General features: G+C 36.7%; 1 protein-coding gene across 4 annotated transcripts in view; it reads right to left on the bottom strand.

Moving 5' to 3' along the window:
• Window positions 1-16,798, bottom strand: part of APAF1 (apoptotic peptidase activating factor 1) — a 90,909-nt gene that overhangs the window by 19,953 nt on the left and 54,158 nt on the right. For all 4 annotated transcript variants that reach the window (XM_082850767.1, XM_082850770.1, XM_082850769.1 and 1 more), the window contains 5 exons: window positions 14,742-14,870; window positions 11,986-12,111; window positions 7,657-7,776; window positions 5,499-5,615; window positions 3,706-3,831 (listed from right to left, as the gene is read on the bottom strand). In XM_082850767.1, the coding sequence (XP_082706893.1) occupies window positions 3,706-3,831; window positions 5,499-5,615; window positions 7,657-7,776; window positions 11,986-12,111; window positions 14,742-14,870 (618 nt within the window). The remainder of the gene's footprint in view (window positions 1-3,705; window positions 3,832-5,498; window positions 5,616-7,656; window positions 7,777-11,985; window positions 12,112-14,741; window positions 14,871-16,798) is intronic.

The raw sequence follows: 16,798 nt of genomic DNA, 5'->3' as shown, positions 1-16,798 counted from the left end.
CAACCTAACCTTACACCTAAAGCAATTCGAGAAAGAAGAACAAAAAAACCCCGAAGTTAGCAGAAGAAAAGAAATCATAAAGATCAGATCAGAAATAAATGAAAAAGAAATGAAGGAAACAATAGCAAAGATCAATAAAACTCAAAGCTGGTTCTTTGAGAAGATAAACAAAATTGATAAACCATTAGCCAGACTCATCAAGAAAAAAAGAGAGAAGCCTCAAATCAACAGAATTAGAAATGAAAACGGAGAAGTAACAATGGACACTGTAGAAATACAAAGGATCATGAGAGATTACTACAAGGAACTATATGTCAATAGAATGGACAACCTGGAAGAAATGGACAAATTCTTAGAAAAGCACAAACTTCTGAGACTGAAACAGGAAGAAATAGGAAATATAAACAGACCAGTCACAAACACTGAAATTGAAACTGTGATTAAAAATCTTCCAACAAACAAAAGCCCAGGACCAGATGGCTTCACAGGCGAATTCTATCAAAAATTTACAGAAGAGCTAACACCTAACCTTCTCAAACTCTTCCAAAATATAGTAGAGGGAGAAACACTCCCAAACTCATTCTATGAGGCTACCATCACCCTGATACCAAACCCAGACAAAGATGTCATAAAAAAAGAAAACTACAGGCCAATGTCACTGATGAACACAGATGCAAAAATCCTCAACAAAATACTAGCACACAGAATCCAACAGCACATTAAAAGGATCATATACCATGATCAAGTGGGGTTTATCCCAGGAATGCAAGGATTCTTCAATATATGCATATGAATCAATGTGATATACCATATTAACAATTGAAGGAGAAAAACCATATGATCATCTCAAGAGATGCAGAAAAAGCTTTTAACAAAATTCAACACCCATTTATGATAAAAACCCTCCAGAAAGTAGGCATAGAGGGAACCTACCTCAACATAATAAAGGCCATATATGACAAACCCACAGCCAACATCATTCTCAATGGTGAAAACCTGAAACCATTTCCACTAAGATCAGGAACAAGACAAGGTTGTCCACTCTCACCACTATTATTCAACATAGTTTTGGAAGTTTTAGCCACAGCAATCAGAGAAGAAAAATAAATAAAAGGAATCCAAATCAGAAAGAAGAAGTAAAGCCATCACTGTTTGCAGATGACATGATACAATACATAGAGAATCCTAAAGATGTTACCAGAAAACTACTAGAGCTAATCAATGAATTTGGTAAAGTTGCAGGATACAACATTAATGCACAGAAATCTCTTGCATTCCTATACACTAATGATGAAAAATCTGAAAGAGAAATTAAGGAAACACTCTCATTTACCACTGCAACAAAAAGAATAAAATACCTAGGAATAAACCTACCAAAGGAGACAAAAGACTTGTATGCAGAAAACTGTAAGACAATGATGAAAGAAATTAAAGATGATACAAACAGATGAAGATATATACCATGTTCCTGGATTGGAAGAATCAATGTTGTGAAAATGACTCTACTACCCAAAGCAATTTACAGATTCAATGCTATCCCTCTCAAACTACCAATGGCATTTTTCACAGAACTAGAACAAAAAATTTCACAATTTGTATGGAAACACAAAAGACCCCGAATAGCCAAAGCAATCTTGAGAAAGAAAAACGGAGCTGGAGGAATCAGGCTCCTGGACTTCAGACTACACTACAAAGCTACAGTAATCAAGACAGTATGGTACTGGCACAAAAACAGAAAGATAGATCAAGGGAACAGGATAGAAGGCCCAGAGATAAACCCACGCACATATGGTCACTTTATTTTTGATAAAGGAGGCAAGGATATACAATGGAGAAAAGATAGACTCCTCAGTAAGTGGTGCTGGGAAAACTGGACAGATACATGTAAAAGAATGAAATTAGAACACTCTCTAACACCATACACAAAAATAAACTCAAAATGTATTGAAGATCTCAATGTAAGGACAGACACTAGAAAACTCTTAGAGGAAAACATAGGCAGAACATTCTATGACATAAATCACAGCAAGATCCTTTCTGACCCACCTCCTAGAGAAATGGAAATAAAAGCGAAAATAAACAAATGGGACCCAGTGAAACTTAAAAGCTTTTGCACAGCAAAGGAAACCATAAACAAGACGAAAAGACAACCCTCAGAATGGGAGAAAATATTTGCAAACTAAGCAAGTGACAAAGGATTAATCTCCAAAATTTACAAGTAGCTCATGCAGCTCAATACAAAAGAACAAACACTCAATCCAAAAATGGGCAGAAGACCTAAATAGACATTTCTCCAAAGAAGATATACAGATTGCCAGAAAACACATGAAAGGATGCTCAACATCATTAATCATTAGAGAAATGCAAATCAAAACTACAATGAGGTATCACCTCACACTGCTCACAATGGCCATCATCAAAAAATCTACAAATAATAAATGCTGGAGAGGGTGTGGAGAAAAGGGAACCCTCTTGCACTGTTGGTGGGAATGTAAACTGATACAGCCTCTATGGAAAACAGTATGGAGGTTCTTTAAAAAACTAAAAATAGAACTACCATATGACCCGGCAATCCCTTTACTGGGCATATACCCTGAAAAAATCCATAATTCAAAGAGTCATGTACCACAATGTTCATCGCAGCACTATTTACAATGGCCAGGACATGGAAGCAACCTAAGTGTCCATCGACAGATGAATGGATAAAGAAGATATGTCACATATATACAATGGAATATTACTCAGCCATAAAAAGAAACCAAATTGAGTTATTTGTAGTGACATGGATGGACCTAGAGTCTGTCATACAGAGTGAAGTAAGTCAGAAAGAGAAAAACAAATACCGTATACTAACACATACATATGGAATCTAAAAAAAAAATGGTTCTTAAGAACCTAGGGGCAGGACAAGAATAAAGATGCAGATGTAGAGGATGGACTTGAGGACACAGGGAGGGGGAAGGGTAAGCTGCAACGAAGTGAGAGAGTGGCATGGACTTATATATGCTACCAAATGTAAAATAGGTAGCTAGTGGGAAGCAGCCACCTAGCACAGGGAGATCAGCTTGGTGCTTTGTGACCACCTAGAGGGCTGGGATAGAGAGAGTGGGAGGGAGACGCAAGACAGAGGAGATATGGGGATGTGTGTATATGTATAGCTGATTCACTTTGTTATAAAGCAGAAATTAACACACCATTGTAAAAGAATTATACCTCAATAAAGATGTTAAAAAAATTAAAAAATAAAAGCACATACAGTAGGCTTAAGGCCTCTAGATCCATAATCCTTCGTTATGGTAAACTATTCTTTTTTCACAGGATTTTATCCCTATAATAAACATCTTACTCTTAAAGAAAGAATGAAATTATTTCAATTAGATTTTACTACTGTAAAGTAAAATAGAAATTACATAAATGTGGCAAAAAGTATATTTATTGATTCAAATACGAAGGCAGGTGGGAGAAATCAAATGAATGCTTCATTTTCAAAATAAAGAATCTCCCACTAGAGGGTTCTGAGTCAAACTGCCTGCCTCACTCACAGAATAATATGGGTTTCATTTATGCCCATGTGCATAATCTAAAGGGAAGCCCAAAATAATGTGATCTGAAAGTTTAAAATACATATCAGATTTGAGGCATAATCAAAGTGTCCCTTCATTAGAGTCAGCATTATGTATGTTAGAAGTTCAACCTCCCTCTCACCTGAATTGCAGAGTCATCAGAGCTTGAGATAAGAGTCTTTGCATCAGCTGTGAACTGGATGTGCCGTACAGTGTTCTTGTGCCCAATCCTGGATTGGAAGATTCTGTTGTTTAGGAGTTCTAAAATCTTCAAAGTAAAAAACCAGAGAAAATTAATACGAAGAAATTCAGCAACACCCAGGCATTACAACCCCAAAATATTAAATCGAAACTAGACTACAGAAGGGTATAGAATTTCCATCTCAGTGCTTTCAGTTTAACTAAAGATACACAAATGAACGGCATAAATACAGACATGCACATCTATGCACACACACACATACACACCCTAAAATAAAACATTCACTGGAATGACCAGATGGCAGTAGAAACCAGTGGTCCTTCTTGAGTATTCAACTACCCAATTCATCAAACAAGTAGCAGTCTGAGCTCAGCCTCCAAAAAGAAAATGACATTTAAGATGGATGAGAAGGAAGGAAGAAAAAAATCCTGGATGAGAGACAAAGCAAGCTCTTTATAAAACAACACAGAGACAATGCAAGATAAAGGATGATGAGGGAGACAGGTAAAGGAAAAGAGCATATGAGCAGGCTGGGAGGCAGTACACTGAGGAGACTTGAAAGGGCTAAAGATTAATATGCCAAATACAGAGAATAAGAAAGTAGAAAAGAAGTCAAAAAATAACAACTATGTCAAAAAGGCTTTCAAATAAACTCACACCAAAAAAAGTAAATATGTACTAAGTAAGCACTAGGGATGTAATGTACAACACGATAAATATAATTAACACTGCTGTATACTCTACAAGAAAGTTACTAAGAGAGTAAATCCTAAGTGTTCTCATCAAAAGGAAAAATATTTTTCTGTTTCTTTGATTTTGTGTCTACGTGAGATGGTGGATGTTCACTAAACTTACTATGATAAACATTTCATGATGTAAGTCAAATAATTATGCTGTATACCTTAAACTTACACAGTGCTGTATGTCAATTATATCTCAATAAAGCTGAAAGGTAAAAAAAACTCCTCTTTGTAGGGCAATATGGACTGGAGAATATTTGTGTAATTCCTTACGACAATGAATCCAAAGTAAAATAAATGTGGCCAGTGGCATAGTTAATAAATTAAGAAACAATTCCAAAAAGCTCAGGTGAGAAAAGGAGTCAATATTCTTTTAAAAACTATTATGTAGCTAGAGAAAACATGCTTTTGTGATGAATTTCACTTGTGATGAAATCACTTTTTTCCAAAATGATTTTTATTATACTCTCTTTTTTTCCTTACAAGCTTTTATTTTTATTTATTTGATCTTATTTGATAAATTAAGGATTTCAGGTGGTAAACTGGTGTACTTCTAATACCAAAAGTAGAACAGCGAGGACTGGTGAAATAGGTAAACATAAGGCACCTGCACTGATATTCCCGATGAACCTGATCAGAACCAACATGGAAACAACTTACACCCCTAAACGGCCAAGTTTCTAAGAAGAGAAAAAATGCTCTTTGCATAGTTAGCTAAATCTCTGAGAGTGTTTGATATATTTGGAGAACAGCAAGACAACTGGGCAGAGAATAAGGAACACAAAAAGACAAAAAGTATGAGAAAGAATAGTAAAAGCAATATGAAAAATATACAACTAATAGGATTGTAAGATTATTTTTAATCTAACAGAGGAATGACTAATTATCATAGAAAGATTTATTTAGTATATAAGTCTACAATGCCAGGTGTATCATTAATTTTAAATAAAAACTATACTGCACAGAATGCCTCTGCAGAAGAGAACTGAATACCTGAATGGCTCCATCTTCGCCTCCAAATGCAAGGTACTGAAGATGTGGACTTAAGCAACAGCAACTCACTTGAGCTTCAGTCAGATAATCAATCTGACCTGTGTTTCCATTAATGAGCTAATGAAAAATAAGTCACAATCAAGTATTAGACTGTAAGAGCAGTTTTTGTTCTTTAGAACAGAGACTTCAACTGAAAAAATTAAAATGAATATAACCAACGAGAGCTCCCAGGGGGAACAACAAAACCCTATTCTATTCTCAGCAGCTGCATTTAGCACTTCACACTTTCGTTTCATTTCACTTTTGTGGTTCATATACATTTCGTAAAATAAAACAAGCTTTAAAAGGTTTAAAAAGCAGCTGCTGTGCCCACCACCTGAGACACATCTGTCTGATTTGCAATCCCACAGCTAGCTCCACACTGTTTCCCATTTCTTCACAAAGCCCATTTTAATAGGGCTATCGTTTATTAAAATACACTTCCCTGATATTTTTCAAGGGGTTTGGTGAAACAGGACTGAGACAGACATTACATAAAAAGACAAATTAAAATTAAAATGGGTTTTATATCCTCCAAATTACTCACCAAACAGTATAAATTAAGATTTTTTTCCGCTTTTTCTTTTGGGAGGAGGAGGCATTGGAGAACAACCCATTAGCACAATTTGGGTTGTAATGCATAGACTAAGAGTACCAAGTTTCATAACCTGTAACCAAACTAATGATTATTCTTTAAAAACCCACTAATAAAAATACCTTATCACTCAACTAAAACATGTGACCTGGGAAAATATTTCCCAATCTTAAATAAACTAACTGTCAGATCTATCCCTCTAACTACAATTACAACCTAAAAGTCTTGAATTATTTTTCAATACGAAATAAGCAGTCACCTTCGTTTCAGGTACAAAGATTATAGGGTCAATCAATCAAGATAGCTTTTCCTTTACAATATTTTACCCGGCATGTTCTGATCTATTAGACATTCAAAATGAAGACTGAATTACTAAAAGGTGATTATCTTCTTTCCCTCAAAAATCAATTTCCATACTTTTTAAAGTAGTGACTAAGAAAATGTATGTTCACTTAAATGGAACTATTACTTGTCAGTTTAATTGTCCTCTAAACTCTCCCACAATCAATGACATAGAATAAAATATTTTTATAGTCAGATGACTTCTTGAAGTCTCAGTTATGACAACTATTAAAGAAAGGTTGCACAAATTTAATAAAGGTAATATAAGCATTGAACTTGACAAGAAAACTGTAGTGGAAAAAACCCCGAGTGGAAGAATCAGTCTGCTAAAAATCAGTAATGAGGAAATCACATTCAATTCCACATCCCAATTCATCCCAGAAATACAGGGCATTAGGAGCTCCTCATCGACACATTCAGGACAATAGTAAAACTTGTAAAATACAAAACAAGCCATATTTAGAGGAGTCTCACAGCTTGACTCTGACCCACACAGCAGATGAGAAGAAATTACCACACGCCATAGACAATTTATTCCCAGATCTCTGCTTCCTGAGTTTGGATTCCACCTTGACCCTATAAAGCAGCTTACAGATTTTTGAAAATGAAAAGGACCTTACAGGTGAAGAAAGTGAGGTTCAGAGAAGTGATGCTATTTACTCAACATCACAGAACTGGCTGACGATAAAGCTTGAACTTGTACCTTGGTCTCCTCAGTGAACAGTCACTATTCCCTCTACTACATCAAGCTGAGCTTTGCAGCTTTAGAACTTGTTAAACTCCATCCTACCCTGTCAGTCTGTCTCAAGCTCTTGCTACATTTCACACCTTTCATGTGCGCGCTCCCTCTATTTCCCTCTCCTCTTCTCTATTCCATTTCTCTCTTCACTCTAGTTCCATTCCATTATCTCATCTCATTCTCTCACATGTTCTTGCCCCCTGTCTTCCAGTTACTAACAGGAGAGGAATGAGGTAAAGCAAGGTATCACCTTGTTTAATTCTAAATACTAGCATATGTGAGCCTCAGCTCAAGACCCACATATCTATAAAACTGATACCTACTGATCATCTGTTAGATACTATACAATTACACATGATCAAGTCCAAAAACAAACAAGAAAAATTTTGAATTGAGAGTTCAATCAAAACACTTTTTCCAACTATTTTCTAAAAAATACTCACTTGCAGACGTTTTATATCATCAACTGCAAGAACCATCACTTCATTTTCTTGAAACACAACATCTGTTTCTTGCTTTAACGCTATAGCAGAGTTCTTACATACTTTCTTTGTCTCCCAGAGCTGATTAAGAAATTAAAATACTAAAGTAAGATAACTGCATTCTCTGAAATAATGCAAAGACAAGTCTTAGTCTTAAAAACAATATACAATCATACTTCACTCTCCAAATGTCTATAATGCTAGAAAATTTTCAATTAGATTATAATTCAACAATAAAAATTTATTAATTACATAGTATAGGAAGAAGCAGTTATTATTAAGAGTAATGAATGCTAGAATCAAAATGCCTTAGTATGAATTCTAGTTCTACTGAAAGTTGTGACTTTGGGCAGATTACTTAACCTGGTGCTGCTCAAAGATAAGGACCTCCTGCTGTTTCTCACTGCTTGATACCAAGATAAGGAGCAAATCAGCTATATCACTAAACACACTGTTAACAGTATGCTTATGATACAGTTGATTTTTTTAAACAAGACTTTCTTTATGAAGGAAGCAGTGCATTGATTTACATTCTGGCTCAACCTCATTGAGACTGGCACTTTAAACAGCACTGACTTAACCTTTCTGTGACTTTCCTCAGCTGCAAAAAAGGACTGCTATGAGAATTAGCAAATTAACACAGGCACAGTACTTTGCCCAATGTCTGGCATACAGTAAATACTAAACAAATTTTAGCTAAACACAAATTTGTACAAAACACTGTATTAGATGCTACAGGGACAAACCAGGGTCTCCGGCCTCAAAGAGCTTATAATTTAAGATGTGTGAACAAGTCTGAGGGGCAGTGAAGCATTAGTGGTAAAGAGTTTTAAAATAACTCTGTGCTGGGAGATCAGCTGGGTGCTTTGTGACCACCTGGAGGGGTGGGATAGGGAGGGTGGGAGAGAGACACAAGAGGGAGGGGATATGGGGATGTAAGTATACATATAGCTGATTCACTTTGTTATACAGCAGAAACTAACACACCACTGTAAAGCAACTATACTCCAATAAAGATGTTAAAAAGAAAACTCTGTGCTTAAATTCAAGGCACAATTTGATAAGTACCATAAGAAAATGACACACAGTCACATAGCATTAAAGCAGAAAGACATTTCCCCAAATGGAATACTAGGAAAGGCTTCACTGAAAGCTTGAGGGGACTTGTAGGGCTGTTAGGTTTTCGACAAGGAAAGATACAGAGAAGTAGGTTATTCCAAACGTAAGAAAACACATAGGGCTCCCCTGGTGGCGCAGTGGTTGGGAATCCGCCTGCCAATGCAGGGGACACGGGTTCGAGCCCTGGTCCAGGAGGATCCCACATGCCGCGGAGCGCTGAGCCTGCGCTCTGGAGCCCGCAAGCCACAGCTCCTGAAGCCCGAGCACCTGGAGCCTGTGCTCTGCAACAAAAGAAGCCACCACAATGAGACGCCCGTGCACTGCAACGAAGAGCAGCCCCTGCTCACCACAACTAGAGAAAGCCCCTGCACAACAACAAAGACCCAACGCAGCCAAAAATAAATAAATAAAATATTTTTTAAATACCTTTAAAAAAAATACATAAGCAAAAGTACAGAAGCAGGGAAGTACAGGGTGTTTGGGGAAATGTGAGCAATTCAGTGTAGGTTACTTGTAGGAATAAAACAGAAGACAGACTGGTAGAGAATAGGCTGTACTGTAGAGAAGTTTAATGGCAGACTTCGGAGTACGTATTTGATGGGTTGGCCAAAAGGTTCAGTTTTTTCCGTAATATGGCTCTAGTAGCACTTAGGTGTCTTTAACTTCATTCGAAACAATTTTATTAGACTATATGTGACAACTGCCATATCAGCATGCATTTAAAAAAAAAAGACTTATCAAAATTGGTGAATTTTTGTGTAGCTATTTTAATATTGAAGATGGAAGAAAAAAGCAACATTTTGGGCATATTATGCTTTATCATTTCAAAAAAGGTAAAAACGCAACCAAGGGCTTCCCTGGTGGTGCAGTGGTTGAGAATCTACCTGCCAATGCAGGGGACACAGGTTCAAGCCCTTGTCTGGAAAGATCCCACATTCCGCGGAGCAACTAAGCCCATGCACCACAACTACTGAACCTGTGCTCTAGAGCCTGTGAGCCACAACTACTGAGCCCGTGTGCTGCAACTACTGAAGCCCATGTGCCTAGAGCCCATGCTCCACACCACAATGAGAAGCCCATGCACCATAACAAAGAGTAGCTCCTGCTCACCGCAATTAGAGAAAGCCTGTGCACAGCAAGGAAGACCCAACACAGCCAAAAATAAATTAATTAAATTATTTTAAAAAAAAAAGAACGCAACTGAAACACAAAAGAAAAGATTTGCGCAGTGTATGGAGGAGGTGCTGTGACAGACCAAACATGTCAAAAATGGTTTGCGAAGTTTCGTGTTGGAGATTTCTTGCTGCATGATGCTCCACAGTCGGGTACACCAGTTGAAGTTGATAACGATCAAATCGAGATATTAATTGACAACAACCAACGTTATACCATGCGGGAGATAGCCAACATACTCAAAATATCCAAATCAAGCGTTGAAAATCACCTGCACCAGCTTGAATATGTTCACTGCTTTAATGTTTGGGTTCCACATAAGTGAAAAAAAACCTTCTTGATCATATTTCCACATGCAATTCTCTACTGAAACATTCCGTTTGGGACGAAGTGAGAGAGTAGCATTGACATATATACACTACCAAATGTAAAATAGATAGCTAGTGGGAAGCAGCTGCATTGCACAGGGAGATCAGCTCTGTGCTTTGTGACCACCTAGAGCGGTGGAATAGGGAGGGTGGGAGGGAGACGCAAGAGGGAGGGGATATGGGGATATATGTATACGTATAGCTGATTCACTTTGTTATACAGCAGAAACTAACACAACACTGTAAAGCAATTATACTCCAATAAAGATGTTAATTAATTAATTAATAAAGCAAATTGTGACAGGCAATGAAAAGTGGATACTGTACAATAATGTGAAACGGAAGAGATCGTGGGGCAAACGAAATGAACCGCCAACAACCACACCAAAGGCTGGTCTTCATCCAAAGAAGGTGATGTTGCATATATGGTGGGATTGGAAGGGAGTTCTCTATTATGAGCTCCTTCCGGAAAACAAACGATTAATTCCAAGAATTACTGCTCCCAATTAGACCAAATCAAAGCAGCACTCAACGGAAAGCATCCAGACTTAGTCAACAGAAAACACATAATCTTCCATCAGGATAATGCAAGACCACATGTTTCTTTGATGACCAGGCAAACACTGTTACAGCTTGGCTGGGAAGTTCTGATTCATCTGCGTATTCACCAGATGTTGCACCTTCAGATTTCCATTTACTTAGGTCTTTACAAAATTCTCTTAATGGAAAAAATTTCAATTCCCTGGAAGACTGTAAAAGGCACCTGGAACAGTTCTCTGCTCAAAAAGATAAAAAGTTTTGGGAAGATGCAATTATGAAGTTGCCTGGAAAAATGGCAGAAGGTAGTGGAACGAAAAGGGTGAATAAGTTGTTCAACAAAGTTCTTGATGAAAATGAAAAACGTGTCTTATTTTTACTCAAAAACCAAAGGCACTTTTTGGCCAACCCAATACTTTGGTAGACAAGGGAGCTACTATCTGTTTTGAGCAAAAATGACATGACTGGGGACTTCCCTGGTGGTCCAGGGGTTAAGACTCTATGCTTCCACTGCAGGGGGCACGGGTTCGATCCCTGGTTAGGGAACTAAGCTCCTGCAAGCCACTTGGCAAAAAAAAAAAAAAAAAATTACATGACTGTATTGTACATGAGGAATATACCTTGCAAGCAGCATGTAAAAAACCAAGAAAGAAAAGACTTGTAGCAGAGGCTAATACAAGAAAGGCAACAGCTAATGAGCACCTAAACTTGAAATGGAAAAGTAGAAAGAAATGATAGAAAATGGAAAGGTATCAATAGAATCCATTAGAATTGGCAAGTAATTGGATGTGGGAATTCACGGTAATGGAAAGAGTCAAAAGTTACTCTGAGGACTCAAATGTAATATATTTAAATTAACCAAAATACAGTTTAATCATTGAACTTCTCCAGCACCTGGACCATGGTAACACTCAATTAACATGTACTGAATGAATGAGACTGCTATAGTCCACATAATAGCTCTTTTCAAGGATAAATATGAAACCAGCAGTTTCCTGTTTTACTTCTCTCAATACTTCCCATCAATTTCTTAACTAGGAGATTTAGCTTACCATCATTAAATGTCTAAAATGAAAATCTCAATATATCTCACCCTGATTGTCTGGTCATCAGAAGACGTCAAAAATGATGATCCATCAGGAGAAAACATCACACAATGGACCCAACTTAAATGTCCTCTACAATCAGCTACTTTTAAACATGAGTCCATATTCCACAACTACAGAATAAACACAACAAATAGGAAATCACATTCATAAGCATTTTGAATATATCAAGAATATTAAAAATAGCAAGAATGATCCAGCAATTCCACTTCCATGAATATAGCCCAAAAATACACTCACAAAAATACAAAATAACTTGTGTGGATTATTCACTGCATTGTTATTTTTAACAGCAAAAAACTGGAAACAACTCAAATGACCATCAATAGGGAACTAAATGAATAAACTGCATTAATCACAAAATGGGATAATATGCAATCTTAAGAAAGTAATGAGAAAAACACCCTGATAACGACTAGTCTCTGGGATATGTTGTTTACACCAAAAAAGCAAAGAATGGTATATACATTTCTGCAGAAGGGTATATATGTATGTTTCTCTCTCTCTCTCTCTCTCTCTCTCTCTCTCTCTCTGTGTGTGTGTGTGTATATATATATATATATATATATATATATATATATATATGCAAGCTATACTAAATGAGATAAAAAATGTGACTCTAGAGACGTGATATATATATAGATGGATATATAAGGCTATATATTATACATATAGATATCTGTTTATACATGCAAAAAGAAACATTAGGATGTTAAGACAAAAACGGTTACCTTCAGAAGGTAGGGAGGGAGAGTGGCAGGGAAGGGATAGGGATGAAAGTCAGACTTCCCTGAATAAAATTTATTATAAAGCTTTGATTTGGAGTCATACAAATGTTTTATCCATTTTTTAAAAATCAATCTAAAAAAATAATAGGATGAACATAAGTGGTTTCCATATTTTACTTTCCACTGTCATCTAATCCTCATTTCAAATGACTGCAAAACCCTAAAACAAACGAATGTGCTAACTGTACATGTATATACTTCTCCTGTTATTCATGCTTATTACAAATTGTCAATGTCTATCACTAGCCTGGCTGTATTTTGTCCTGAGTTCTGCTGCAAATTACTCAAATATATTCCAGTCTAATGAAGTACCATATGTGCCTGAGTTCCTCTCATTACATTCTGAATTACAGACCTACTTTATGATTTCAGAACTAGCATGGACAAAACAAGTACTTCATCACATGCCCAGTAGTTTTCAATCAGTGAGTTCTATGGTTACCAATTCGTTATGTGAAATTTTCTCTGCCTTATCTCTGGAGTCCAATCTGGGACATACAGAGCTAAAGGCCAGAAATGAAATTGGTTCCACAACTGAAAAATCTCCCTTGAAAATCCTTCTTTCTCTTCCCTTCTTGCTCTCTCTCATTTCTTTGTCACTCACAGCCTCCAAAACTAAGTCCCTATATTTCAAGAAGAAAGACAATGTTTCCAGGAGATTTTTAAGAATATCAAGGGGTAAGGATTTTAGAAGTGACAGGAAAGGCCACAAGAAGGGCTGCTCCTCCACTCCTCCTAAAATCCAGACAAAACCCAGGAAGGGGAAATTTCCAAGCATGCCTACCTTGAGGATCTACGGGTAAGGTGTAAGATCTCCTAGTAGCTCTGAATCTTTCGATTCAAGGCCTCTGCTGAAGAGAACACTGCCCACAGCACCTACTCTCTCCCATTGTTGCAAACAGGACTGGAGCTCGTTCACACTCATTGCCTCTGCTTCCAATGGGAAGATTCTCACAGGGAAGTTATCCAGTGTTAGTTGCACTGCTGTACTCAGAATTAGGAGCAGCTTACAGAGCTTATCCACTCACTCTCATCTTGCTTGTATCTCCATGCTGAAGGGCTATATAGCTCAGCCACTCTCCAGCCATACCTTCATGTATAGGGCAAGGTTGGTGAACTCACTAAAAAATCACTGAAACAGGCTCAGAACACTGAAGAAGTGCTTGCCATAGTCAAGCTTCCTTTGAAGGTAGCCTGTGAACCAAATGAATTTCCCTATTTTCCAAATAAAGGCCCAAACCCATCTTCTTGGACTGTAATCACAAGGGGCTTCAAATTACTTGGTGGTAAGATAAACTCAAGGAATGAGTAGTAACAAAGCTTGGAAAAACTAATCCATCTATGGAGAAAAAATATCAGGGAATTCATTGCTTTTGAAAAAATTAATACAGCAACTCACTGGGTAGAATTCTTCTAGGTGTAGACACTGAGTATAAAATCCATCAGGTTAAGGGCAAAATTATAAATATAAACAAGAAATCATTTTATTCATTAGTGCTTAGCAATGAAAATTCTAGGTTAACCAATTCTAATTTTAACTTCCATCTTACCTTTCTCAATGATCTAAGGAATGTGAACTGGACTCATTTCTCATCGTTTCTTTTACAGAAGAGTCTGTGCCCATATTTAAGAGATGCCATGTTTCTGCCTAGGAAACCAATGGTCATGCCATTGTTTCCCCAGACCTTGGCACATACTGACTGTTCGATAAATGCCTGGTGAACGATGCTGTCATTCTCTATTTACTGTCAAACCAATTCTTCAATCACTGCTAAAGTATTAAAGCTGTTAATGCGGCTTAATATCCTAAAGCTAAAGGTCATTATGCTATGAAGAAAACACTCTGTAATTTCTCAAGCAAACATCCTCAGCAGTTAATGGTTTAAGCAACCCATTCTTTGTCATCCTTGTACCTCTGAAGACCCAGACTTCACAGAGTAAATTCAACTACTCACCTCCACGCAGTACTGGGGCAAAGCCACCACTGCCAGATGGTTATGGGGGGAGAAGTCACAGTACTGGACAGTGCTCTGATGGCCTGTGTGGATTTCTGCCAACAGGCCACTGGTGTGAATGTCAAACAGCTGTCAACATAAAATAGAGAGATATCTATAAAAGTAAATATGTTAAAAGATAAGCTATACCCAAAGTGAATCTAAATTTATTTCTAAAAGAATACCCTCCCATTTCAAACATAGAGTATAAGTCCTAAAAAAAATACTACAATTACTGATAATTGGCAAAATTATTAACTCATTAAAAATATATAAATTAATATACATATACTTTTTAAATACTGCTCATCCTGAAACATGTTTCCTATAAAGGAAAACTTATCACAGATGATCATGCTAGCCTAGGGAGAAATAAAACCTTTGTGAATATATGAATGGACTAGCCAAATTAATATACAGAACAGTTCTCCCTAATGCTCGTTTATTCAAAAGAGAAAATGCCTACTCATAAATGAAGATGATCAAAATAATATAGGGCAGAGGCTTACTAAAATGAAATTAGTTCAATCATTTCTATTTCTCTTCAGAGCCTAAATTACTCCATTATCAATCATTTTCCCATTTTTGAACCAAAAAAAGCTATTTTTGAGTAATTCAAACTTCATTTCAATTTTTGAAAGATGTTTACATGATGAATATACTCTTCCAAAGTTTTTGCCAAATGATAAAAACGTTTATACCAATATACAGTATAACGATTTAAGGCCAAGCCATAGTCTTCAGGAAGGAAAAAAAAAAGTTTCCAGTGGAAGCCATGAAAATGTTTTGTGAATGCATAGCCCTGTGAGCACACATAGACGGTAAGCAGCATGGCATCAGGGGCCAACGATAAATGAAAGGAAATCATACTTAAAATGCTTCCCAGGACAAGTTGTTCTTAAAAATTAGTGGCTGACAGTCATAGAGGAAACTTGGCAAGTACAGAATAGGCAGCTGTCCCAATTATTGGGTAGCAAAAAGACCTAATAATAGGAGTGGGCTAATAACACAAGAGAATTGGAAAGAAATAGAGGAAAAGAATAAAGAGACCAAAGAGTAAGAACTGGAATCTATATGTAGTTAAGGGTAATCTTAGGGCAGCTTTATTTTAGCATGGTAAAATAAAGAGTTGGCCTATAGATTTTTAAAACAGGAAAGCATTTCACACAATATAAAATTATTTTCCTCTCTCACTGGACAGATAATTTTAAACATTCAAATTTTGCTCAACACCATTAGTCATTAGGGGAATGCAAACCAAACCATAATGAGATGTCACTTTACACCTAATATGACAGTTATAATTTTTAATAATGGAAAAAAGCAAGTGTTGGCAGGATGTAAAGAAACTGGAATCCTTGTACACTACTAGTGGGAACAGAAAATGGTATAGCCACTATGGAAAGGTCTGGTGGTTCCTCAAAAAGCCCAGTATAAAATTACCATACGATCCAGAAATTCTACTCCTAGGTATATACACAGAAGAACTGAAAGCAGGGACTCAAACAGATACTTGTACACTAGTTCTTGTGGCATTATTCACAACAGCCAAAAGGTGAAAACAACCCAACAACAGATGAATGGATAAACAAAATACAGTATATCCATATAAGATTATTACTCAGCCATAAAAAGAAATGAAGTTCTAACACATGCTACAACATGAATGAACCTTGAAAACGTTATGGTAAACGAAATGAGCCATACCCAAAAGGATTAATATTGTACGACTCCACTTATATGAAATATCTAGAAAAGGCAAATTCATAGTTTAGATTAGAGGTACCAGGGGCTGAAGAGAGAGAATAGGGAGTTACTGCTTATTGGTTACAGTGTTTCTGTTTGGGACAATGAAAAAATTTTGTAAAAGTAGTGATATCTGCACAAGACTGTGAATGTAATTAATGCCACTGAATTGTGTATTTTAAAATGGTTAAAATGGCAAATTTTACAAATCTTCACATCTTGTAAATGTAGTGGTTCCTTTCTGTTCTTACAGACTTTAACATACTTAAAGA

The sequence above is a fragment of the Leucopleurus acutus genome, assembly GCF_964270905.1.
Source record: "Leucopleurus acutus genome assembly, chromosome: 11".
Classification (NCBI taxonomy): domain Eukaryota; kingdom Metazoa; phylum Chordata; class Mammalia; order Artiodactyla; family Delphinidae; genus Leucopleurus; species Leucopleurus acutus.
The sequence above is the reverse complement of the archived record's forward strand: the minus strand, read 5'-3'. Positions and strand labels throughout refer to the sequence as shown.